The 25,607-nt window shown below is 55.9% G+C and overlaps 6 protein-coding genes across 6 annotated transcripts; 4 read left to right on the top strand and 2 right to left on the bottom strand.

Annotated features, from left to right (window-relative positions):
* Positions 1–1,718: 1,718 nt before the first annotated feature.
* On the top strand, positions 1,719–3,542 carry CHGG_07323 (uncharacterized protein; the record flags this gene model as incomplete). The annotated part of the gene is made up of 1 exon (XM_001224978.1): positions 1,719–3,542. The coding sequence occupies one exon, from the start codon at positions 1,719–1,721 to the stop codon at positions 3,540–3,542; it is 1,824 nt and encodes a 607-aa protein (XP_001224979.1).
* A 2,897-nt stretch (positions 3,543–6,439) lies between these two features.
* Positions 6,440–7,831, top strand: CHGG_07322 (uncharacterized protein; the record flags this gene model as incomplete). The annotated part of the gene is made up of 1 exon (XM_001224977.1): positions 6,440–7,831. One exon carries the CDS (start codon positions 6,440–6,442, stop codon positions 7,829–7,831), a length of 1,392 nt encoding a protein of 463 aa, XP_001224978.1.
* Positions 7,832–9,946: 2,115 nt separating this feature from the next.
* On the top strand, positions 9,947–11,585 carry CHGG_07321 (uncharacterized protein; the record flags this gene model as incomplete). The annotated part of the gene is made up of 3 exons (XM_001224976.1): positions 9,947–10,196; positions 10,260–10,565; positions 10,615–11,585. 3 exons carry the CDS (start codon positions 9,947–9,949, stop codon positions 11,583–11,585), a joined length of 1,527 nt encoding a protein of 508 aa, XP_001224977.1.
* A 2,347-nt stretch (positions 11,586–13,932) lies between these two features.
* Positions 13,933–16,354, bottom strand: CHGG_07320 (uncharacterized protein; the record flags this gene model as incomplete). The annotated part of the gene is made up of 7 exons (XM_001224975.1): positions 13,933–14,185; positions 14,287–15,345; positions 15,462–15,689; positions 15,747–16,046; positions 16,112–16,153; positions 16,226–16,258; positions 16,320–16,354. 7 exons carry the CDS (start codon positions 16,352–16,354, stop codon positions 13,933–13,935), a joined length of 1,950 nt encoding a protein of 649 aa, XP_001224976.1.
* A 1,211-nt stretch (positions 16,355–17,565) lies between these two features.
* On the top strand, positions 17,566–18,180 carry CHGG_07319 (uncharacterized protein; the record flags this gene model as incomplete). Its single annotated transcript, XM_001224974.1, has 2 exons — positions 17,566–17,592; positions 17,824–18,180. 2 exons carry the CDS (start codon positions 17,566–17,568, stop codon positions 18,178–18,180), a joined length of 384 nt encoding a protein of 127 aa, XP_001224975.1.
* Positions 18,181–19,389: 1,209 nt separating this feature from the next.
* CHGG_07318 (uncharacterized protein) lies at positions 19,390–20,798 on the bottom strand (the record flags this gene model as incomplete). The annotated part of the gene is made up of 3 exons (XM_001224973.1): positions 19,390–19,982; positions 20,195–20,464; positions 20,564–20,798. The coding sequence occupies 3 exons, from the start codon at positions 20,796–20,798 to the stop codon at positions 19,390–19,392; spliced, it is 1,098 nt and encodes a 365-aa protein (XP_001224974.1).
* Positions 20,799–25,607: the final 4,809 nt, after the last annotated feature.

Here is a 25,607-nt window from a genome sequence, read left to right as displayed (position 1 = left end):
CTGCGGTCTTCTGCCCGCTGCCGAGGAAAGGATAATCGGGCTTGTCTCTTCCAATTCGCAAGGCATCAAAGTCGCCATCTGGTGGTGCGCGGCTCATGGAACTTGGGCTCCCATCCTTTCCCGCCTCATGTTCTTGATGTTTCAGTCTGGTTCCAATCCTCCACTCATAGAACATCAACGACAGTCTAGGAAATCCCTGTCGCGCGGCGTTCCCGCACAATGGTGGTTTGCAGCCTGTTTTTACTGAGGACAGATTTCCTTGTTGTCGTTGTGCCCACGAGCGAGTTGATACCCAAGAGCGTTGTCGGGCACGAAGACCGCGGAGCAGAGGGGGAAAGGGTGGGAGGGCAGCTGGTCAATGGTCGCTTTTGGGAGCAGCTTCCCCAATCCGGGCTCAGGTTCGCCGTGCCGTGTCCGTTCAGGCCAGCAACCCCACTATGATACCCACCGGTTGAGGCCTTACGCAAAGCTTCGACCACACAGCTCTCCCCAAGTCACCCATCCAGACGAGCTGCCCCGTTTAAGGGACTTGCTTCGTCCCGGGCTGAGTTGGCACAGTGCACAGGTACATCCATGCAGTACCCCGCGAAGCATCACTTTGCTGGCCCCGGCAGACTAGCAAGCAGAGCAGGGCGACGGGAGTCTGGGTGAGGTCTCTGAACAGACTTGCGCAGCCCCGCTGTTGGTTCGCCTCGTCTATCCCCTTGCCTGTCTGGTATTTTCTGTGCCCTTCTTTTTTGGCCATTTCTCGACTCCCTGGCCGGGAGATCTTGAATGCGGCCCTGGATCTGTGCAGGGTGGCAGGGTTGATGCTGACCAAACTGATCCGCACGCCAGGATTCTTTTTCGGCTTCGACCCCCCCACGAGACAGGCAGAGAGGAAAAGCAACCAGCATCAGCCCGCAGCCAGCAGCGCAAGCGGCAGCTTCGCATCAAAGTGGCTTGCTTGCTGTTCAACCGGAGATCAGAGTTCGGTTGGTACTGAAGTACATCCCAGGTATAGACTGGATGAATGGAAGTAACCTTTGCAGCGGGCCAGCACGAACCATCAAGGGATCGAGCCCACAACCACCTCACCTCTGGACTGGAGATGCAATGGAAACCGTGATGTTAATCAACTTCGTCGCCCGGCCGGTTCCCGCTCCGAGCATATTATGTTCGCTATTGTTTCCTTGCCCATATTAGTTACATGTCGCAGTCGAGAAGGAATCCCGTCTCCTAGCTGTCTAGGGCTGCCCCGCTTGTCAGCGCTTCCCAAGTTCCATTCCCCAGACGAACCAAGCAACAGCCCCCCCCTGCTGGTCGTTCCCGCTCCCTCCACTTACGTTGTGGTGCACACCCCCGCTGTGGAATAAAACTCGTCGCCGTCCCATTACACTTCATCCCAATTTCCCGCCCTACCTACCTGGTTCACTGTCGTCCCAACTTTGCAGCAACAAATGTCGAACCGCACCCTGCCGTCGTTGACCACAATATTATTATCACCGGCTGCCGGCGCCTGACCATTTTCTTTCAACGACCACATTGTCACGGCTGCGATTACCTGAAGCGATAAACCCACCTGGCCGTTTTGCCGCCGAGCCGCTGTTCGACTGCCGCCCCGCCCTGACACTGGGCAGTCTCTATTTTGAGGCATTGTTGCCTCGCTCACAACCACATACCTACTCGATTCTGAGCTATAACGACACCACTTTTTACGGGCGTGGGCTCGTACCGCCATGTCGGGTCGAGCAGAGACAATAGTCGCGCACGTTGAAGACGTCGACGAATTTGATAACATCATCGAGGGAACGGGCCGTTACGCAAACTCGGTTGCCCCAAGCAGCCCAGCGAAAGAGCAGCCCAACACCGGCCGAGCAAGAAGGGAGAAGGCTAGGAGAGGTTCTTCCTCCCCTATCACCACGAGCATCGTCACCGACTCCGACTCGACACTACACCCCAGGAGAGACTCGCTCAAGAAGTCGAGCAAGGATCGGGAGAAGTCGGTTAGCAAAAAGGCGCTCATGGCTGCCTCACGCCCACCGGTCAAGCATTCTAAGACGGCGCAAGGCATACCAAGGAGAGACGAGTCTGCCTACTATGGTGTGGACCCCACCGTCACCCCAGCCATCTCACGGCCTCGAGCCCAAAGTAGGCCGACGAGCTTTTATGCCGTACCGAGGCCACCAGCAGCCAACGCGAGATTTTATGCAAACCAAACACCGGGCCCTTCCCCGCCCACTTCGTTCCCTCCTCCTTCGTGGATGGGCCCAGGGCCGGGACCAGGGCCGGGACATGGACCACCGGGACACGGACACGGACCATCACCTTTCGGCCCCCCATCGTCATCCCCTCTCGTAATGCACCACCCCCCTCCTCCTCCTCCGACGTCGGACTACTTCGCCCGCCCGCTTGAGTCTCGTTTTGGGTCCCGCCCACAGTCTTCTATGGGCTTTCGGCCACCCCGTGCCATTGAGTACGATGACTACGAAGAGCCTGTCGAGAAAGCATTAACACGGCGGCCTTCGATGCCTCGAAAAGTATCCAAGAACGATGACGACAAGAGGGCGATGCCTCCGCCACGCAGACCTTCGTCTGCTCGTCCAACCGCAATGCCATTTCGCCCGCCATCCACCCCGGCCAGGCGAAGGGGTGATCTTGACGAGCATGACCCCGACATGGACAATGCTCTTTTTTCCGACCTCTCACCGCTGGCGCCAGTGGGCTATGACTTCAGTCCGATCCCTTTCCGTCCGCGGCCCAGCTTTGGTGCCGAGTCGGGGTACGATATGCCTGATCAGCATACCGAAGTAGCTGGGCACCGCCGGCGCAATTCGTATTACGGTGGCAACTCGATCTCTTCCGGCAGTGCATACGAGGACAAAATGCGCCAGGCCAGCCGTTACCAGGACGATATCATCGGTGTGCCCCAAATGCCGTTGACAGCAGAGACGCTTCGGAAGGCGGGTAAGAGTGGCGGCACCAGCAGCAGGTCCACCAGGAGCTCGGGGAGCCATGACGAGAGCGACTACAGGCAGTCAGCAACGACGCGGACCACGAGGTCTACAGCGCCCAATAATGACGAGGATGTCACAATTCGCGTGAAAGGGAGCACGGTGCTCAAATTCGGCAACACAGAGATGCAGTGCCAGGACGGAGCCGAAATCAACATCACGTCAAGGAGTGGCAACCCCGAAATTCGAGCTGCCGGCAGCGACAGGTCGAGCTATGTCGACCAAGACGATCGCCGGACCAGGGTTGACCAGGACGACCGCCGTACCAGGGTAGACATCCCCACCCAGTCACGCGTGCGAGCCACGTCGCGGGCCAAGTCTCGCCCAAGGTCTTTCTCCCGCTCCTTTTCCAAGTACGACGTTGCCGCTCCCAAGTATGAGGTCGGTCGGTACGACGCTGGGCCCAGGTATGACGGCGGCCCTGATTATGACGCGTACACCACATACGCCCCGACGCTGCCGCCGCCGCCGCCACCACCCCCGTATCCCGAATATCCCTCGTCGTACTCGTCGCGGCCTGGCGAGTACTTTGGCGGTCCACCACTATAACGGGCCACCGAAGAAGGCGAATGGCGATGTTGGGTGAAAACGGACTTGACGATGACGACAACGAGCCGAGACGTTCGAGACATGATAATGACGCTGATAATGTTTCCGTGTGCATAACGGCCGGCATTTTCTATTTTAGCTTTGGTTATTCTTGGCGGCACCTATCTGATATGATCTAGCGAGCGTTGGCTTATTTGCTTTGCTTCATTTCTTGCTGCTTGGGGGGGCAATACCTTTTGTTTTTGGATTGGCAGTTTTGTTTCTTATACCACTTCGTTTCGTTTTTCCTTCCTGCACTTTGGATAGGCATGGCTCTTTGTTGTATCCTACCGCGGTGCTAAAACATGGCGTCCGCTCTTCTTATATCTACGTTCGGGTCTCTCGAGATTTGAGATTGCTGAGATAAAAGCGATTTACTTATACCCCGAACATGGCACGGCATGGGAAAAAGCAGTGGAGGAAGCCTTTAATATGGACACCACTTAACCTTGATACCTCTCTCACGTTGGCTTTTTTTGAAGCTGGTATTGGGAAATGTATAGAGGTGCTAGGGATTGGGAATGCTACTTTTCTTCTTACTTTTCGTCCGCCACAAGATTGACATCAACCCTTTCACGACGTTTCCTATTTTACATAGACACCTGGCTGTGTCATGCTGTGTTCTGGCTTCACCTCATACCCCATTGTTGAAGTAGCACTGTTTGGCATTTGCATTCTTGGACGGAATGGAGGACCTGATGGAAGGTAGGGAGGGGTAGTGAAGGAGGATGGAGATCTGGTCGGTATTGGAGTCCAACTATTCCTAGTCCGGTTGATGGCCGTGGGTCGACTCACCTCGAGAGGTATCCCTGCATACAACCTTGAATCTGGAGGTCTTGGCTTCATTCTTTGTGGATATTCATCATCGACGATCGTTTCGATGATGGTCAATTATAACCCCTGCCTCTAAGCTCTCGGTCCGTTGCCCGTTGTCTTCGTTGCCTCCTTGCCCAAAGCCTATAATTACCTGTAACATGGACCCAGTCTACAAACACACCCCGCATGACGGACTCCCCGTCGCCGACACCCAGCCGCGCGCCAGTCGATGACCCCGGCGGTTGGTGACACAGACCTGAGACGCTAAACCAGGGCTGACCAGCAACAGGGCGCGAACGGAGTGGACTACAGATGTCCCTACCAAAAGAATTGGCTCACCGCCCGTTAAACTGTTAGTGCCTATGGGGCTTTTTCTGCCACGCAGAACCACTAAAATCCGGAAGGCGGTGAGCCAATTCTTTTGGTAGGGACTTCCGTACAGGCCATGGTTTGGTTTTCCCACAGAACATGCAGGTACATAACATTAACAGCAAACCCGCAGCAACGGCCGCTCGCCGGTGTGGAGACGGACATGGTTATGTGGCGTGCGCAGAAACCTCGGTCATGCAGTGGTGTAGTTAGGTGTTGCGGTGAGGCAGTGAGGCGGGCTTCTCAGACCTGTCTCCAAAGGGGGCCCCATCAGACCACCACGTGTACGGCACCGACTAGTAGAGCCCTGCCGCGGGGTACCGCAGCAGAGCAACGAAAGATCATGAAATAGGAGGAGCTCTGCCTGCACCTCCCCGAGTTCTGGTTAGTTCGTTATACGACTGACCTGACTGAATACATCCGAATACAACATGATAGTTGGTTGATTCCCGCCCGTTCCGAGAGAGGCCGGTGCTGTTTTTGGATGCGCCTCGGCGGCCGAAAGTTCCCCTCCGCTCCTCTCCTCTCCGCTCCTCGGCTCTCCTCTCCGTTTGTCGTGCCGCGTGTTAGTTTGCCGAAAGGAGGGGGCGAGCGGGGACTGGTGGGCGGAAGGTTGAGTGTGGCGTTCATTAGCCTTTGCAATGCAATGCGAAGATGGCCTGTTTGGTGGGTTTTCTTGGGAAGATTGGCAGCGCGGTAGTCCGGGCGACTGTTTCGGGTGGGCAATTAATTTGTGACTTGCCGGACACGGCAGTGAACCGTCTTGAGCCGCCTGCGATGGGAGGCGGATTGATGAATTGGGTTGGCGGGAATGGAGAACGGGCATTCTACCACTCTCTGGCCAAAAAAAGCCGAACTCCAAGTGTAGGTGCCGCTGAAACCTTCGACCAGAGGAACCATAAAAGAAAAACCATTTGAAATCTCAAAGTCGGCTTTTTATTTGACTCGGTTTCTTTTATTTAATTTATTTTTCTTGGTTTTCTTTACCTCTTCTTTTTTTATTTTTTTTATCCTTTCTCTTTTGTTGATTCACTTTTCTCCCTTTCGAGTTCGGCTTTTTTTTTTTTTGGCCAGAGTGTGTTAACGTGAGGATGCAAGGGATGGGGTTGGGGTTGGGGCTCTGGATCTTTTCAGCCCTCAAGCCCGAGTTTGATTGGGTGTAGATTGTTGCTAAGCGGTTGCCAGGCAATCCTGCGCTTTTGTTTACCGACGTCATCCCTTCTCTTGTGAGTTCAGAAGAGACAGGAGGGGCTTTCGACAAAACAGATCAGGCACCCCTGGACGGCGGCGCAGCACCTTAATTCGTCTTGCTGTCTGCTGTTCAATTGTTGTTTTGCCTTGGCTTTTCCCGCCTTTGAATTGGAGGAATCCCGCCTCCTCGACCACCCCGGTCCCAGCCCCCCGGTTTCTGGGTTAACCAGTCGAACCACAACATTCCCCCTGCGACCAACGATCCTCTTTCGCTTTGCCATTCTGCGTCACCACCAAATCTTTGACTTGGGGCAGGCAAGCTGCGCTCATCGCCGCCCGCTGTCTTTTACGTTTTATTCTTGTCGTCAATTTCTTTTTCATTTGGTGATTGCATAGACAATCTCACCGTTCCGCTTGGCTGGTTAAACCAGCGAAGCCAGCTAGCTTACCGAATAACTACTTGCAATCGCCATCACAACATCATGGCGCCTGCAGTTCTCAACAACCTCCTCGGCCGATCCGATGTAGCGAGGCTCGGCCCGCTGGCTGCGCGCGCAGTACTTCTCGCCCGAGACCCGTCGGAGGAACATCACCGCCCAGACGAGGGCGCGTTGCATCCCCAGGATATCAACAACAACGCCGTTTTTGCGGTTTTTGGTCTCCTCGGCGTTGGCTTTGTCTTGGTCGGCATTTGGTTCTTCTTTTGGGCGAAGAACGGTGGCTTCTATTTTAAGGAAACCGATTGGGATGACTACAAGTCCACTGTCCTGCGACGCAAGGGCCCTAACGGCACCGTTTACTCCGATGCGACAGAGAGTACTGTTCTCGGCGGCGGTAGTGTTTACAAGGATGTTGACGACCACACGACTACAACGGGTGACGATCTAACAACGGTGGTGAGCGCGACGACGGGTATCACCGGTATCACTGGCGGTGTGTCGGATTTCTCTGGCCGCGAGAAGCGTCGCAAGAAGCGCGAGCAAAAGGAGCGCGAAAAGGAACGCCGGCGTGAAGAGAAACAGCGCGAGAAGGAAGAACGCAAGAAATCCCGCCGCAAGGTTGATGGTGGTGTCATCGTCGACGAGGAGGCAGAGGCCGAAGCACAGGAACACCTACGCAACTACCGTCATGAGAAGCCCGCCCGCGTGGGTGGCATCAACCGCGAGGCGGAAGGTTCCGAGTGGGACGGCTCGACGAACCCGAGCTGGTCGACCATGAGCCCCAGCCACGCCGATGGCGCCGGTGCCACCGACGTTGGTAGCACGGTGACATCCGAGCTCATCACCAACCGCGAGCGCACACCCACCACCACACCGACCAAGAAGGATGCCAGCGAGCGCCCCGCGGGCCGCATCCGCAAGGTCTACTCCACGGCTGACAAGAACGCGACGCGCGAGAACGAGCGCATCCGCGCCGAGGCCCGCCGTCTCCAAGAGAAGGGCCGCGCGGCGGCAGCGGCCTCGTCCAGGGTCAAGCGCGACTTCAGCTTCACCCGCGGCGCCGATGAGACCATGGCGCTGCGGCGCATCGAGGAGGCGCCCGCCGAGACCGTCGTCAGCGGGTCGTCGTACGCCTCGGAGGGCACCAACGACTACGCGGACAGGGAGAAGCGGGCTCGTTCGCGCTCGGGCGTGCGCCACAGCCGCACCGCCCCCGCTCCGAGCGAGGACTCGCGCGGGCCCCCGGGCAGCTGGGTCGAGAGCGAGGTCGGCGCGCCCAGCGACGCCGGCACCAAGGTGTACACCCACCCGCATCACATCCCCACCGGTAGCTCGGTGACGGGCACATCGGTTAGTGACTATGCGTATGCCGAGGACAAGAGGAAGAAGCGGGGTGGTGCCGGGGCGAGGAGGAACCGGGATAGTGCTGCCTAGGCGGTGATTCGGAGCTGGGATTTACCTTATGGTGGAGATGGTTGATGAAACACAGGGATGCGGGTTGACGATTGAGATGTGAATGGCTCGGAATCAAGGGTTCTCATTATGTGGGCGTTTTGCGGCAATGGCCAGCGTGTTGGGTGGATCATGTCGGTCAAGGAATTTCATGTAGAGTACGATACGGATAAGCGAGCAGGGCGGCGGATGATTTGGTTGATTTTAGCTACGGTACATACAAATCATATCTCTCATGTATCACTTGTGGGAGGGAGTTCAATCGTGAACATGGCCGTTGTGAGGTGGACGACCGGAAACCCTGGCGCAGATCTGAGACCGGGCGGGCCGGTCGGCCAACCCTGTTCTCCGGCCGGCCCGGCGCATGGGGGCTCCGGGAGACTCGACAGATCCTCGGGTCTTGTAATTGTACTGTATGTACACTCCATCTCTTCAAAGAAGGATGCGCTGGGTGGAATATTGCTTATCGGCAGACGTGCAAGGGATAAATTACCCACGGAATGACCAACACTAGCAATCCCTGAGCTGACGACAACACACCCAACAGGATTGGATGGCGAAGCACGAAGGACGTCTGTTTGTCCACGTCAGGTGCTGCGCACATGCGTTACTGTACGAAGTACGGCTTGTTTGGCTCCCTTGGAGATCGACAACGGAGCCGGCGCCCTCGGGCATGTTGGCGCTCTTTTATTGTTTGAAGATGGGGATGGCTAAAATCGTAAAATCGCAAAATTGCAGGCGGCTACCAAACAAGGCCACCCGTGCAACGAGATCCGAAACATGCTGATTCTGGGTCTGTTACGCCGCCGTGGTGCCGCCTCTGAAACCCGTCCAGCCCCTTCCAGGTCCCGCAGGGCAGCGTTGAGCACTGCCGCCCCATTCAGGCGCCCACGCTTGACGCTCGAGGTAACTAGGCAGGTAACCAGGGATACGAATGCTCCAGCGAGTTTATGCATCCGGAATAGACCCGCGCATCGTCGCGTCGTCCCAAGTAATAAAAGAGGCTCAAAATCCGTTCCTGACGATACTCGAGGATGGTCCGATAATGGGCCCCGACCCGTTTCTGGTTCGATGTTTGGTCGGTTGTGTCGAGGGGCTTGCCCTGACTAGGAAGAGGGACATGACCAAAAAGAGGGACCTTGATCCAGCGATCTCCGAACGTCCCATTCGGCGTCATCTGCCACTGCAAGACCCGGAATCCATCCCTTTGCCAAGCACTTCCCCGCCACCTGATAGCACCCTAACTGCTCCACACTTTATCCTTCACAGTTTGTTGATAGGCTACCAACAGTAAACGGTCGCTTGCGGCCAAGCCCAGCCCAGCGCATTGCCAGGCGAGCTCGGTCTGAGGGCCAACTGGGATTCCGTCCGCCGCCAAGTGACATCAGGCAATCCCCATCTATCCCGTCCAACGACGGTCCTCTCCTTCATCATTTCTCCGAATGCCATCCTGCGCACCTCTTGTGTTCTGCTCGCCTTCTTGATTTTCGTTTCCTTTCATCTTTTTTCAATCTTCGCCTTTGCAGTTCAGTTCATTGCGCACATCAACGAGCGGGCGGTGCCTTCCTCCCATTAGTTATTGCTATTTCCTTGCTTCTCTCTGATCCATTCGTCATCCCTCCACTTGGCTGCTTGATGCTTGGCTGCGTCGCCCCCCCCCGCCAGCGTGACACACCGTCGGGGTCTGATCACACGCTTGACGTCTTCAGAACCTTGAACTTGCTGTGTCCCACGGACTCGCAACGAACCACACGCGATCGCCTTCTCAGCTGCGCCCGAGCAACCCTTCTTGCGATCGCCACCTCCCGCCGCGCCCGCGATACCTCGAGACCTCGAACCAGACCACCGCTTCCTTCTCGACGACTCCTTGTGATTACCTACGGGGCAGGGCAGCAACTGCAATTTTCTATATCGCAAAGAATTGCGACGCCCCTTTTTAGCGCCCGTGGAGGAACATAGGGGCTGTGTTAAACCTGGCGATCGTGCGATCGTTTGCTGCCTGGCGGCGGCCGCGGTTCGATCGGGTGCCGGAGTCCTAAGACCGAAGAAAGCGACAAATATCCTTCCAGATCCGGCGGTCTTGATCCTATTTTCAAAATGGCCAACTACAGCCCGGGGCTGAATGGCATCGTCATCGGCCTCCTGTCGTCCTTCGGGTCGGCAATCCTGATCCTTACCATATTCCTAGTCTTCTACTTCTTCCGATACACAGCGTCCGGACGCATATTCCTCGACCGCATTGGTCGACCCGGCGAGTACGATGACGAGCAGGCCTTTGCGCGCGAGGAGGCCGAGGCCCTGGAGACCATGGATGATATGGAGAGGACCGAATATCTCAGGGCCAAGGGTATGTCGATTTTGGTTCCTGGTTTACCCCGGCCATGAACACGCGCTGACTAGTGTTGAACAGTTTTCATTGCCGCAAATCCTCCCGAGTCCGTGCAAACTGATATCTCATTATCACAATATTTGGCCATCCAGGAGAAGGGCGTTTCCGCGTGGGAGTTTGAACCAGAGCTGGAAATCGCCAACTGCTTCGTGGAGGCCAGGACCGAAATCGAGTTCTTCGATTCTGAGTGCACCGTTATGAGCAACCTACCCGTCCCGAAACAAAACGACGTTTACTACTGGGAAGCAAAGATCTATGAAAAGCCCGACAACACCTTGTTGAGCATAGGAATGGCCACCAAACCTTATCCGCTCTTCAGGTTACCAGGTAAGGCGTCGTCACCCCTTTTGCGCCGAACAACCCCGGCTAACAGCAGTAGGCTTCCACAAGTCCTCGGTTGCTTATATTTCAAATGGCACCCGCCGCCACAACCAACCCTTCTACGGAACACCCTATGGCCCCCAGATCGTCCAGGGTGACGTTATTGGCGTCGGCTACCGGCCTCGGACCGGGACTATCTTCTTCACTCGAAACGGCAAAAAGTTGGAGGACGCGATGCACGGTCTGAAATCACAGAACTTTTTCCCATCAATTGGTGCAAACGGGCCGTGTATTGTGCACGTCAACTTTGGCCAGGCCGGCTTCGTCTTCATCGAGGCCAACGTAAAGAAATGGGGTCTTGCCCCTATGACGGGTTCGTTGGCGCCGCCTCCGCCTTATGGCGTTGAGGCCGATACCGTTCTCCTTGCGACGGGTACAAAGGACGGCTTCACAAGTTCACCGGCTCGCGGCCACCAGTACAGCCACTCCGCTCAATTATACAGGCAGGGCCCCAACGCCTCAGATCGGGGCCACACCCGTTCTAGGTCGGGTAACTTCCGGATGCTTTCGCCCACAAGTCCAGGGCCGCTTCGCAGCCCCACCGATATCTCCCTCGCCCACCTAGTACCAACCGATGACGACGGTGAACCCAGCGGCAGTGCTTCATCGCTCGGCAACACCAACCAAGATCAGGGCCACCAGCCAACCGTCCTCGGGTTTGGCCTACACCATCAAGATAACCGGCCACCCCCGGAATACACGAGCCCCGAACACTCCGATGCCGAAGAGCCCAGCAGCCAGAGACACAGCAGCGACAGCGAAAATGCGCCCTTGATCCGTCTGACTAGAAGCCGCGGGGCGTCGTCAGCTACGGTCAGGAGTAACAATAACAGATCAACCCCGCCCCAGGCTCGGGGCCCGCCAAGCCCTCCTATTCCTACATACCAAGATGCGATCCGGCAAGGGGCTGGGAGAGATAGGAGCGATAGTGCCCGGAGCGGAAGAAGCGCGAGGGGGGCGAGGTAAACGGCACAACTTGGCCTGGTGTTGGTGTTTTCTTCTGGAGCAGTCGAATCGAATCGAAATTATACCCCTGGGGCAAACGATGCTGTTTGTCCCCAACAGAAGTTGCTGGTTGGGTGGTCGGGAGGTTGGCAGGAAACAAACAGTATAGGCACGGAGTTAAGAAGCGGACGGGCATTTGATTCTTTTGAAATTGGGCACACGGTACCACGGCGTGGTCACGCCACTTTCCTTATTGTGTGGGTTGGGGGTGGTGTGGTGATCCTTACCTAGATATGGTAGTTCGGGTTCTTCTTGAGCAAAGCAAGCGGTAACGGAGTTGTTTTCACAGTGCATGGCAGGCTCCTTGGTTTGATACTGTAACATGGAATCAAAAGCATTCGGTATATATTGAGGACGTATTTGCATTTGCGGTGATTCAGGGGTATTAACATCCGCCAACTCCTATGGGGTTACTCACTCTTCCCCTAAGTTAATGCCCCTGAGTTATAATGGTTTCCGAACGTCATTCATCTCATATAGTGGATTGGAGAAGGAAGTGGCTTAGGAAGCCCGACGGGGGGTCGTGATCTCCTGGTTTGACACTCTCCATGATCTCGATGTCCCGTTTGATACAAAAAGAACAGCCGAGGGAAGGCGAAACGTAAGACGGAGACCGATAACATTGCACCCATAACCACCCCTCCCCCCCCCCCCCCCCCCCCCCGAACGAGAAAAAAAACCCACCCGGTATGGGGGTTTCCTTTCCAACTCTTTAAAGGGGGAAAACTGGTAGGGAATTTTTTCGAGAAGTCCTAAGAAAAATAAACCACGCTGCCGGAGGTTTGCCGCGGCCCCCCTCCCCCTCCCTCCGAAACAAAATTCACGACCGTCTTCCGTGGGTAATGACACCGGGTCTTGCCCGCTTCATAATAACAAAGGGACGGCTCACCAGAGGAGAGGTAATAGACAAGTCCTGCTCCCGTGCTTCCCACTCGGAGGCGCCATCCTTTCCATCATCTTGCTCTCATATCCGAGAAACAGAAGCAAGCGCCGCCGGCCCCCCCCACACACACCGCCCCCCCCCCCGAAAGCACCAGCTGGGCTACGGGGTGGCACGGAGGTCCCATTGGTGGACTTTTGTCCCATCTGTCGTGACCTTGGTCACCCAAGCTAGGTACGTTATAATGATGTTCAGTTCAAGACTTATTTTGATTCGTCGCAGCATAGCAAACAGCCAAGAAGTATTGTCCTCTGCGACAGGACAAACGTTAACTCTAATGTTTTAGTTGAAAGAAGCCAAGGCTACTGACTGGTCAGAACACCACCAATATCATGCCAACCCCTACAAGGGGCGACAGGAGATAGGCTGACAGGACGAGTTTACCGAGTGAGCCAGAGGTTAAGCCAGTGTGGTGATATGGGGTTGGGCACGAAGTGGTGTCACTCAGATGCACACCAAGCAAGATGAGATTTATAGTAGGCACCGAGGAGAATAGAGACTCAGATTACCCAACACAGGTATAGTTAACTAATCCTTCGCTTCTCGTACAATTAATTAGATGGTATCCCACAACCCGAGCGGTCCATCACCCTGTGGGCCCTATTACTTCCCTCCTCTCCTCCACATACTATCCAACACAGGAGTGTGTGCAACAGGATACTACAATAGCCCGATGTAAACGCCGCCCAATGCAACCAGAGAACACCATAAAATCCAATAACAAAGACAATTCCACGTTTTTTCCCCGACGGAAACCGACTCCCGTCAACGGTCTTGCTTCCCAGTCCTCCGATATACCAAAATCCAAAAAGGGAAAACAAACAGCGAAACCAAGCCAAAACAACAGTCGCTATGCAGTTGGGTATCGTGATCATCCGTAAGGAGCGAAATTCTATCCCGATGAAATGCCTTTCATCATGGTACAGTATGTATGTGTCGTCAAAGGAGTGTCTATCCCCCGTTGGGGTATGATTAACCGTTCCGATCCGCGGAAATGCTAAAGGAAAGTCTATAGTTTGTTGCGAGTGGACCAGCCGGTTGTAAAAAAAGGAGTGTCGTGAGTTGGGTATCTCATTCGGAATGATTGCTGTGACAAAGGAGCGTCGTTGCATCAAGATGCAAAAATAATATTAGGGTGAGATCGTGGCAGTCGTAAAAAGGAGTGTAACACGTCATGATAATGCCGTGGGGTTGCTGCTGTCTCGAGAGTTGTGTTGCGTGCGTGATCGCTAAAAGGAAGGTGGTGTACAATTGCGTCTGTGTTGAGGTGAAGAAAGCAGCCAGCAAGCAGCTCGGATGCTTGACAAAGATTAAGGAAAAGTGGTCGTAAAATTCGTAACCAGATGCGGGGGGCGAGGAATGGCACCGCTACGCGCCGTTGCCCTTTTGTTTGTCCTGGAGGTTGGGTGGCACGGAGAACAAGGTGTTGTTGGCAGGCATGCCACCTCCTTCCTGAGTGGCCAGAGGGGTAAACTGAGAGCTGGGCGACTCCGGAATGGGTTGAAAGGACTCCTCGGGGCTCAGGAAGGGCGAAGGGACAAGGGCCGGGTGTTGGGATGGCAGCCAAGCGTAGAGATCCTCAGGAGGCGGGCAATCCGGACTGGTGCTCAGATAGGAGGGCCTGGTCGTCATGGTTAATCACGTTTGCCCTTGCGCGACGCGGCTAGCAGCCCTTGGTGCAACCCGGATCAGGTCCACACGGTCTGGATTGGAGAAACGAACCCGACGCCATAAGTGTTGGAACCGCCCAGCATTGGTGAGGTGGCCGTGTAACCGTAGGTGCCATTGTCTTCAGCATCGCTGTAGACGATCGGGGATCCGTCGCCAAAGTCTCCATAGGTGCTCGAAGCCGGACTGTATCCCCCGAACGACGGACTCGGGATGTTGAGGTAGTGCGGGTTGACGTACGGCGACGACAGCTGGAGCGGACTGACAGCGCTGGCAGGGCCGGCCTCGGGGATGACGGACAAGTCCTCGGTGCTGTAGCTGAAAGCCACATTGTCCCCATACGGCAGGTACTCAGAAGATAAGTTTGCCGACAACATCACCGGCGAGCCCTCGTTCATGTAGAAGTTGGGCTGGTCGAATTGGTCGAACTGGTCAAACTGGGGGAACGAGGGCGTGCGCGCAGGCTGGACCCACCCCATCCGGGAGCGGAACTCGTTGACCGTCTCGATAGGGAACTCCATCAAGTTGAGCGGGGTCTGGAGGTCTCCCTCAAGATGTCCCGAGTTACGGACGGCATAGAGGCGGCGAGCAATCTCCTCGACCGGACCGATGGTCATGCTTCCAAAGTACGCGGCGCCGATCTCGGGGAAGAGACGCTCCATCAGGAGGGCGGCCGTGTAGTAGTGGGCAATCACGACGAGGGCGCTTGGCGATGCACCATTCCGCTGCAGGTACATGACGGGCAGCCAGAACAGCCAAGTCCGCAGGGGCTTCAGGCGGTCGAACTGCTGCGCCACCGACAGGGACGAGGTGACCTTTCGGGAACCCTTCATGAAGGTGATGAGCTGGGCGACCGGCTTCGTGTCTTCGCGGTTCTTCTTGAGGAAGGCCTCGAGCTTCTGGAGCTGCTGCAGGACGCGCTGGAACGCCTCCATGTCATCCTCGCGCGGCTGGCTGGGCTGGTGGTCCGGGGTGGGCGAGGGCGGGGCGGTCGGGAAGGTGCTGCTCTCGGCGATGAAGTCGCCAAACTGCGACTCGTGTTTCCAGGGATCCATGGCCTCGATGACCTTTAGGCGATATTTATCAGTGTGCGTTCCCGAGCCGGTGGTGTACCTGGTGCGACTTACAGATGAGGTTCCTTGCATGAGTTGGGTCCAGCTCCGCCTACGGAAGCAGGTTGGGTTAGTCTCCCGCCGGTGGAGTTCGGATAGGTGCATTATATTGCTTACCAATCTGTGGCTTGCCAGGAGAGGACCAGCGAAGCGGCGAGGATCGCGTCCGACGTCTCCCGAGAGAAGGTGCTGATGGCTTCCTGCAGTCCCTTCAAGGCGACACCGCGATGCTCATACGCCATGTTTCCGACGGCTGGGCAGCCAGTCAGGTACGCGAGATGCATAGCGGAGAAGGCGAGCAGGGAGTGCAAGACATAGCGGTGGGTCGCGCCGATCCTGATGATTCTAGAAAGTTCATTAGTACGACAAGCGCGTGTCTGCAGTTTAAGCGCCAAGCCTTACGTGGGGATCTGCTGGGTCCAGAGCGTGAAGTCATTGGCGTCAAGTTCCTGCATCTGGTGGCTGATGGAGGCAACGTGGTGGATCAACCTCAGGTCCTCGAGCGTCAGAAGCTCAGGCGCAGGTGCCGGATAGATGCCCAGGCTCGGGAACGGGAACATGCCGGTGCGGCGCCACTGGTCGATGGTAGCCTCGATCTCCGGCGTCCACATCAGGTCGGGCTTGTCGGGCGAGCCAGCTCTGTCGTCAGGGGCAGGCACATCATTGTACGGGCAGCGGATCTTGTGCTTGGTGCAGTTGCGGCTAGCGGAATGTCAGTAAACCAACGGCCCGGTGATATTTCCAGCCGGGATCTCGGGAGCTCTTACCACTGGGGGAAATTCTCATCACACCGAATGTGACGGCGCTTGCTGTGACGAGTTCGTTAGTACACCATGCTATGACAAGGCAAGCCAAGACCGTTGCTGCTGCGTAAGACCTACCAAGTCTCGCATCCCTTCCGGGACTTGGTGTGGCTAGAAAATCTGTCAGCAACGCGGAACGAGAAGATACCGTTGGGCAATTTCGCAAACTCACCTCCGACGAGGGGGACCACCACCGGGACCGGCCATTATTACGAATAGGGGGGTGGAAAAAGATTAACGAGAGAACTAGGGAAGCGGTTAACGGCTGGGACGTGACATGTGCCGGGGGACTGGCATGCTAACATGAAAACACACGACGCGCCCTAAAGGCGACGGGATAGCGAATGTGGCGAGGGTGCGGTGGGGGAAGGCGAGTGAGGCGAGCGTAGAAGCCGGATATACGGAGGAGCAGTGAGATTGATGGGGTGACAAGCGGGCGGTGGTGGTGTGATCAAAAAAACAACACCGAGAGCTGTATGGTGTGCCGATTCGAGAAAGCGAGTAAAGCGAGCCAACTCCTTCTCTCGTGGATCCTCGAATCTTAATCAAATCTCAAAAGCCGTCTTCCGTTTCTCTGTTCTTTCCAGACTCTTTTTCCTTTCCCCTTTCAGCGTTCCCGTTAACAGTAGCGATCGTGTGGATTACTCCTTGCGTCCGAGCGATACAAGAAGGTTTGAGCGAGAGTGGGTGTAGCGAGCGAGCTAGGCCTTGCAGACAGGCATCTACGTATTGTGAGGTAGGTTGCAGATGGTTGTATTTATGAATGCATCACTGAAAGGCGGTAGGTGCAGCGATTGTCGAAGTTTTGGGGGAGGGGAGGGGGTGGTTTTGCGGGTTTTCGTTTTTCGAGACTTTTTCCAACAAGAGACAAAATAAGAAACAAGCGAATGACAGGAGTCACGAGGACTTCCTAGGGGGTTGGTTGCTAAAAGCGAAGGTGAGTTGTTGAGGTACAGCGAGGAGCCGGAGCAGTTGATGATGGTGTATCTGAGAGACCAAGAGAGGAAGAGATGGGGCCGTTGGGGGAGCTGCACAGTTAAATAGCGCCCATGCGTGCTGAGTGGTGGGCAGCGTGGGAAACCACCCACCGATGACCCACCGAGCCAAGGGCATTTGCCCCATCGGGACACCAGGGCGGCCAAGACTGGTCCCAGTCGACACACCATGTGCTGGCGGCCCCACAGCGACTGATCCCAGTCGACGCCCTAACACGCCCTAACGGGTTAGGGCTACCCGCGGAACAAAGGACGGAGAGCGCGAGACCGGACCGGGGATCGATGATGATGATTTGCAGCAGCTGGGCTGTTGCGATCATCGATGGAGCCTGACTAATCGCGGCATTGCTCGCATGAAGGGAACTACACAAGGAAAACGGGAACCAGCACCTTGGGAGCTTGGGTTGGAACGGCGCGGGTACGATGTCAGCCCCGCGAGAGTCGCGACGGGTGAGGGAGGCTTAGGTCTTGCCGGTGACATCCAGCGGGGAGGGTGGACAAAGGAAAAGAGGACGGGCGAGAGTGGCACAGCATCGTAGTGGCGGGAACAGAAGCGGGATGGACAAAGCTACCTAAGCTTACCTCCGCTTGACGTACATACATGTCACCCCACGTTTGCCGTCTACCTATCGAACCACCCATCTAGTTCTGAATCGACGTCGTCATTAATTACTTGGCTAGCTACGAGATCAGACTACGGTAGCTTGGGCAGTCAGTCAGTGTGATGCATGCAGCCAGCGGTCGAGGGTGGCCGATTTCCGGCTGCACCGAGGAGCAAGGAAGGCAGCCGGCGGCATCTGGAGCGGTTGTGGTCACCTGGACAGGTGCTGCCTAGGGCCCGTGCAGGATCTCCGTTACCATCGAAGAAGCGCCGTGGAAGCCACTCAGCAGCGTGTGCTCTGCTTGTTCATGCAGCATGTTGAAGAATGGATGTGCTGTGGACGGGCACTTCAGAGGCTTGACCAATGTGATCGGCATGCGGCGTCGTGCAGACGGTGCAGCGAGGGATTCCTTGGGAATCCCGCGCAACGCAGCTGAGAGTCTCTCTCAATGTTACGTTAACTTGGACCCGGAGCCAGACAAGCGTGTTAGCGTCGGGGCCCTCCTTGGCTTGACATGCTGTCTGACAGAGAGATGATTAACGGTTGTGGAACGGCCACCTCACGTTAGCCATCAGTTACTTCCGCTGACCCAATACCAGGTCTAATATCCATCCGTCTCTAGAGTCTCAGAGGGTCGAACCTCTTCTCTGTCCTTCACCAATGATAAAAATAAAATAAAAATAAAAATGCGGATTTGGAGTTCCTGCTTGGTCTGAGAGTGTGCGAACTGAACTGCAAGGGCCTGCTAACCGACTGGGGCTAGCCCGTTGGGGCGGAGTCATTGAGCACTTGTCAGTCGCTCGCTTGTTGTTTTTTGTGACTGGTGGCCGGGCGACACGCCGCAGAAAATCCGGGGTGGTGACCGCCGTTGCCGTCAGGAACTCCACGCAAATGGGTTGTCAATAGGCTTGACAGCGGGCAAAGAGGCCGATGTTTGAGTTTCTAGCCTAGTTTGTTTGTCTGTGGCTTGCTGATTGTCTATCTCGGCCAAACCAGAGCAACGGACATAACCGGTGGGAGAGTCTATACAGAAGTTGCACTGTCCTTTTCCCTTACTTCCCTGATAGGTACTTCAAAACAGCTATTTGCGCGGGAGGGCGTGCTTGCTTGACGAATATGGAAGTCATAACTCAACCCAAGTTTGACTATTGCAAAAATCAGGCGACTAATACCGGCAACGCCCTATCACAAAACCATACTTCTCGAAAGCAAACATGAGTTTTTGTCTCTGAATCCCGGACTAAAACGCCGAAGCGCACAGACGACGCGGTGCAGTATTTTTCGTCGAGGAGTCCCTGTGAATGCCGCCCTTCGAGCCTGTGCTCATGCGGGGCTCAGGCCATCATCAGGGCCCCCGTCGCTGCACCTTGTCGGTAAAGGTCCAACCAATAGAGTTTGGGTTGCTGCATGGACATGCGGCCAAGGCCACACCAGAACCGCATTTCTGGCATCGTTGAAGTTGACGGCCGGGGATACTCGGCTGTGGCTCTCCGTCGCCAGGACAAGGTTGCGGAGTCTGGGGCACGCGAAAGGTCCTCTCGAGCGTGGGACAACACCGACTGCCGAAACCGCCCCCGCCGAATTAGCAACCTCGGGTCCATGACTTTTGGAGTCCTCCCTCGTCATCACCCAGTCATTGCGCCGGCTAGTATGTCATTGCTGAGACGCCGAGTTGGAGCCCAAAAGCTTTTCGAAACCACCTCCGAGAGCTCTCCAGGTCCACTTCCACCTCGGCTATACCAAACAGGTATCTGCCATTATCGACCGCTGTCCGGCGGCAGACCCCAACTCCAGTCTGGTATCCAGGGTGCCCTTCGGGGCGGGGCCGAGCATCGCCCCGAGCCGAGCGTGGGACATCGCAGAACAGCGAACGGAGCGCCCTCCAGACAAAAGAGGCGCCACCAATGATGATGTAGAGGCAATTCCCGAGGAGAATGCGCCGACTCACCCACCCACTTGCCTCCAAGAGGCCTTCCCCCAACCCCCGGCTGTGGAAACACCATCTGGAAACCTTCTTCGCTCCGCACCCATTTGGCTTGTCGGCCCATCGCAGGTGTGCTAACCCCGAAAGCGATCCCTGCACGTCCTCCGAGATGCTGGTCCCTTGTTCACAACCCTTGCGTCGATGGAGGATGGCTAGTGGATCGGGGGTTTTCTGAAGGGTCTGCACCATTGATTGGTCGATGTAACGGTTTTCTCGTGTCCATTTTTGGCTTCCCGCGTTGCGTCTCATGTTCCCTGCTCGAACATTGCATGTTTCCCCTCATTCTCCAAAATCCTCCTCCCTCATTCGCATCGAAATCCCATCAAACCCGCGCGATTTGGCTGAATGGGCTGCTGTCTTCCGTCTGTAATCGCCATTCTTTCGTTTGGGAATTGCTGAAATTTGGGAGGATCAACCTTGTAAAAGAAGTGGCACGTTTTTCCCCGCCGACCTCATAAAAACTCACCAACCGTCCCTTTGGGAAAGAAAGCCATTTCTTCGGCAAAAAGGCGGAGGCAGTGCTTGGTGTGAAGTTCCGTCTCCACACCTGCCCGCTTGGTGATGGGCCAAACTTCACCGCTCTCTCTCCAGCCCCACCCATTCCGCGATTCTGCCAGACATTTTTTACCTTCGACGAGTTCGCTTCCCCTTTGGAAAGCTCGGGTCCCCTGAGGCCGCTTGGGCCGCTTTGCCGTGAACGCCGCTGTTCCCGCCGCGGGGGAAGCTGATGCATCGCCTGGACGTGGCCACGATCCACCCAGGCACCATGACTTACCTTGCCAATCTTCCTCCCGACGAATTGTGTTTTGCGCCCAAAAGTTCTTTGTCTCAGTACGTGACTCGGGTGACAATAGCGAGAGAGTCGGTGGTGGCTCATCGTGGGTCATTCCACGACTCACCAAAATCTCGTGGCTTGTCCGAGTCGGGAATAGCCTGTTGCTATTCTTGAAGATAACCTTCCAGTATCCCTTTCCCTCGTCGCCCTTCTCCCGGCATTTCTCCACTCTGACGTCGCTTGCCACATCCGGCCGAATTGGACAAGAAGAAGACGACAACAGCCAATCAGCCATGTTCACCGAGCAACAGACCACTCACAACAACCGATCTGCTGCGATACAACGTTCCACTCTCTCGTGGCTTTCTTTTCCAGAGTCTTCGACCCCCACCCTTCACACTCGGGCCGCCGCCCGCCGCCCGAGGTCGGATTCCTCGGGTTGAAGCATTTTTGTTGATCTTGCACTAAGAACCGCATTACCGGGGCCATTCTCCATCGGGCATGACTAAGGCGTCACCAAAGGATCAGCCACCGAGGGCGGCAGTTCCGGTGAAAGCGAGCAATTAGCATTTTGTACAGGATGGGCTGATCCGGGAGCCGGCACGGTGCCGTGCCCGTGCAGATAAGGTGGTGGGTGCCAAGGAACAATCCCTCCGGGTCACCAGTTACAACTGAGAAGAAAATTCCACGCCAATCACAAAGGGTCGCCGTGCTCCCATCGAGGTCCTTTTCCCTCGGCCTGCGTCAACCCCACCATCACTTCGCTTATCAAAGAATCTTCTAACAGCCGATCTAAGACTAACAGCTGAGCATCATGTCAGATTCACGTCGAGATCGAAGCTACCGTGACGTGCTATAGTACATGCTTATCCTCCTCACTTTATGTTGCATGGCTCTAGGCCTTCTCACAAACTTCGCGAAGTCCTTGAAAGGGACAACCTGCATGACTGACTTTTTTGTCACCTCAACACCACCAATGGCTAACACCACAAATCCCCCCACCCATCCAAGCGTCGGAGGCTCCCCATGCCGATATCCATACATCCCAGCCATAGACACCCACAACTCACGCTTTCGACAAGCACCGAGTAGCTGCCGACATGACGTAAGGATTCATCCCCGGCTGCCCAACGGCAGTACAAGGGCAAACCACATCCTGGGTACCGACTCTGAGTGGCTCTTCTATTTATAGCCGTCTCTTGGTATACATACGTACTTTTTCCCCATCGGGCCGCGAGATGGGGGTGGATAGGCCAGGTGATGGTAGTTAGCTGGGCGCGGCTGAGATTCGCAACTGAACTGTCGAATCCCGAGCTTCCAACACCACCTTTCTCGTCTGCACGGCATAATGGTCAAGGGCCTTCTTTCCCCTTTCTCATCTCGTTCTCGCTTCACCTTTGACAATAATGCACCACCACAGCCCCCTCATAACTCACCGCCTGCTCGTTTTTTGACCAATTCGGGTGCAGCCCGTGGCCTGTTTAACCTCCAGCTGCCTCGACGGCAAAAACGGTGCTGTAAGGGCCATGTGTAACCCTGCCTAAGAGGGGCCCACCGACGGGTAGGTTCGCCCCCCCCCCCCATGTGTAAGCCCCCATCCACCCCGGGCCCGAACCAGACGGCCGGGACGGACAGCCACCGGCCTCGCCGGCAGAACGTGACTTTTCCGGTAACCTCACCACCATATCGATGGATGGATGGATGGATGGATGGATGGATGGATGGATGAACGGGTGGATGTACGGGTACACTCTCAACTCAGAGCCAGCCCGTCCACAAGGTAACCCGCCAGCCGGTCCCGTCCGCCACCACTCTCCGCTGGCCCTCGCGGGCGGCACAGGCCGCCCCATAGACTGGTGAGCCACACTAGTTTGCCCTGTTTCTCAATCTTGCACGGCAGGACCTGAGACCAGCAGCCATATGGCGGACACCCCATTGGCCGCCCGACGAGCTCGCCCCCGACATATCTATCTCCAGACAAAAAGTCGGTCTCGTACGACTCGGCCCAACGTTGCCTTACGCCACGCGGCACCCCATCACATCACAGCACCGCACGTACAGCACGTACAGCACGTACAGCACAGCACAGCACAGCACAGCACAGCACAGTACAGTACAGTATAGCACAGCAGAGCATCGCACGCGCAGGACACTTGCCTGTGTCCCCCCTCTCCCTCCCCAGGAAATCCTGTCAGACACCAAAGCGCGGTGAGGCTGGGTGGGGACCCGGTCGAGAGAGAGCGAGAGAGAGAGAGAGAGAGGGAGGGAGGGAGCGCGTGCATCGGTTGGATGTAATTCGACAGGACGTCCGTCGCCGGCAGCAGCAGCAGGGGAAAAGGCCCGAGTCGCACGCACGGAACGCTCACGCCACCGCCGCTGCCACTGCTGATGGGAGAGGGAAGGACAGAGGAGGATTACACTGCCTCGGGGACGGCTCCAGCCGATCTGAGTCCGGCTGGTTGCGTGCGGTGGTGGGAGATTTGGTGTTCCCTCCCTCTGTTCCTGGATGCGTCATCATCTTTTTGGCGTGGTGGTTGGTGTAGATTTGGGTGGGCGTGGGTTGTGGTTGGCCGGCGGACGGTGGTTGTTGTCTCCAGGGGAAGGGGTTCGCTGACAGAGTAAGTTGGTCCATGCATAATACATAACGTTACATCGGTCTGTATTAACGGTGGGTGTATGAGGTGTTGTCCATACATTTTCTAGATGGGATTGTAGGGGTGTCGTCAGGTTTGCGTTGCGGTCAGCAAAGGCTGAATTTGGTCTCGGTATGGTCTAGAAAGGATCTGGGAGATCGACAGCCATGCCTTAAGGATTTCGATCTCCAGATCCGTTCGCTGTATCGGGTAGGTGCTTGATGTCTCGGTAATGGTGCGCGCCTCTGTTACCTTGTGGCTGGTTATGACATAGCCTATCTCGTTCGAGTTGTCTTCCAGAATGCAGCGGCCCTGGTTCTGTCTCAATTATTTCTGGTCCGAGTACCGCCACGTTTCGGGAGCTGAAGATGTACGAAGCACATCAATACACCGACTACGATCAGTGCAGCCCCCTGGCTGGGGTGGGTTTGTTCGTACAGTGCCCGCAGACTGGGGAATAAATCCATCAAACACAAAACAAGTTGAAGGAAAATAGACAGACGATTTGAAAGGGGAAAATAGAGCTCATAGAATAGAAGGTAGAGCGCTATCGGCATACCCCTAGTTTCTGAAAGCCTTTTTTTCTTTTTTTTTTTTCAAATTTGTTTTTGTGCGTACCTCTTCCTCAAATCGGTTCGAGCTGTTGAGCGCTCCTACCTTGCGAAGGAATTCACTTTCCACACCAACGAATCACCCCAACATCAGCAAAGTATACAGCATATACACGCCGGACGTTATCCGGCAATTTGGTGATTGTTCTTGAAACGTTACAACCACTGCCAATGCGCATCATGTTACTATTTACATAATCCTGACTAGCCTGAGCCGTTGCGAACTTTATCCGGGGGGTGATCATCAAGGACCACGGCTCGCAGCCCAGCGGACCCGGAAATCGAACCGGGATCGACTTAAACATTCAACCCCGGCCGATATCCGTTCTGCCGCCTTCCTGTTTTGGAAACATTGCCTGTTTGGGAATCATCGAGGGATCGCCATAATCCACTTCAGCGTCAGTTCTTCGCCGCGCTAGGCCTTGAAACTGAACCGCTTCCCCATCGCTGAGGAATTGGCCCTTCCGCTGTTCCCATGCTGTGTGTGGAAAGAATACCGATATGGGCAAAGGAATCCTTAGGGGGGTTTGGGGGCGTTCAATAAGACCAGCCCCGTGCCGGACCGAATTGCTAGTGAAACAGGGTAAGGCCTGGCGACTGATTGGGCAATTAAATGTCCGAGTCGGGAACACAACGGCGGGCGCCCTGTAACTCCAGTGAGGTTGCAGTGCGGTGCAGCACAGCGACAGTTTAGTTACCTAAGTGAGGCCGCGCAGGACACACGGGTTCCTAGCACAGCATCCCGCCATGATGCCCGGCCTCTCCCACGATGTTGTCCATCCCCATACGTACGTACGGGGAGAGATCGCGAAAACGCGACGCATGAACGAGCCCCATCTTCAATTTCCAGCGCCGGAACTCATCCAACAGCTGAGTGGCCCCCCGAGGCCCTGGTCGTCGGTTTCCCCCGAAACGCGTCCCCATCAGCAGCGCTTGCACAGCCACCGCGGCTGCCAAAGTCGGACACGACCATCGTGACGATGCCGCTCTCCCATCCAATCCCGTCCGCCCGTTGTCTGTTTCGAACGAGCTCGGGGGTGGAGTGCGCGTCCCATCACGCCTGTCTCCCTCCCTTCGTCTCCCTCGGCCCCTTTTCAATACAGCCGCTGCCGCCCCGACGCGCGCCACGGTCGGTTTCCCCAATGCCATCGCGACGTTAGCGACGAGGCGCAGCTCCTGCTCAGGTCACTACCGAACGTGCCACGTCCTGATCAGGACTTATTTCCGTCAAGCTTCGGCGTCAATGGGAACCCTGCCCTGGACTTGAGGCACAGTTACGGGAGTCCCGTGGGGGGAGATGTTGGGCAGGAGGGAAGAGGGAGCTATTTCGGGAATAGGGTTTCGTGAGATACGATAGGAGAAGGGGCTTGTTCGAGGCGCGCATGGAGACCTCCGGAAGGAGGTTGGACGTGGGACCGAACATGAAGTTGACGCGAAGCGCGGAAGCAAATGGGCCAGTGCCATTTTGCAGCCTTTGTTCGACGAACGGGCAGATGGGCGAATGCCAGCTGTTCGGTTGGCCTGAACTGCGATGGGTTCCGGTCCTTCTCTCTCTTCACGTCTCTGATTTTTTTTCCTAGCCCAGGCTTATTCCACCACTCCGTCGTCAGTGTGGGCGTGGAAGCGCGGTGGCAGGAACTTGAGGCACCTCCAATGGCGGAACGCCATTGCAATCTCTTCGGAAGATAGATATCAAGATTATAGTTCGGTACTCAACCTCCTTCCTCGCTTGAAATGTGATAGGTCGTTTGTCACGCCGTGTTACATGCTGGCGCCTAATTACTCTCACTCTACGAGACACCTCAGGGGGTTATCGGCCGTGGTCCAACCTCAGATAGTTCAGGGACATCTCAGAACCAA

This window comes from Chaetomium globosum, genomic scaffold, assembly GCF_000143365.1.
Source record: "Chaetomium globosum CBS 148.51 scaffold_5 genomic scaffold, whole genome shotgun sequence".
In the NCBI taxonomy this organism is placed as follows: Eukaryota; Fungi; Ascomycota; class Sordariomycetes; order Sordariales; family Chaetomiaceae; genus Chaetomium; species Chaetomium globosum.
This window is presented reverse-complemented; position numbering and strand designations above follow the sequence as displayed.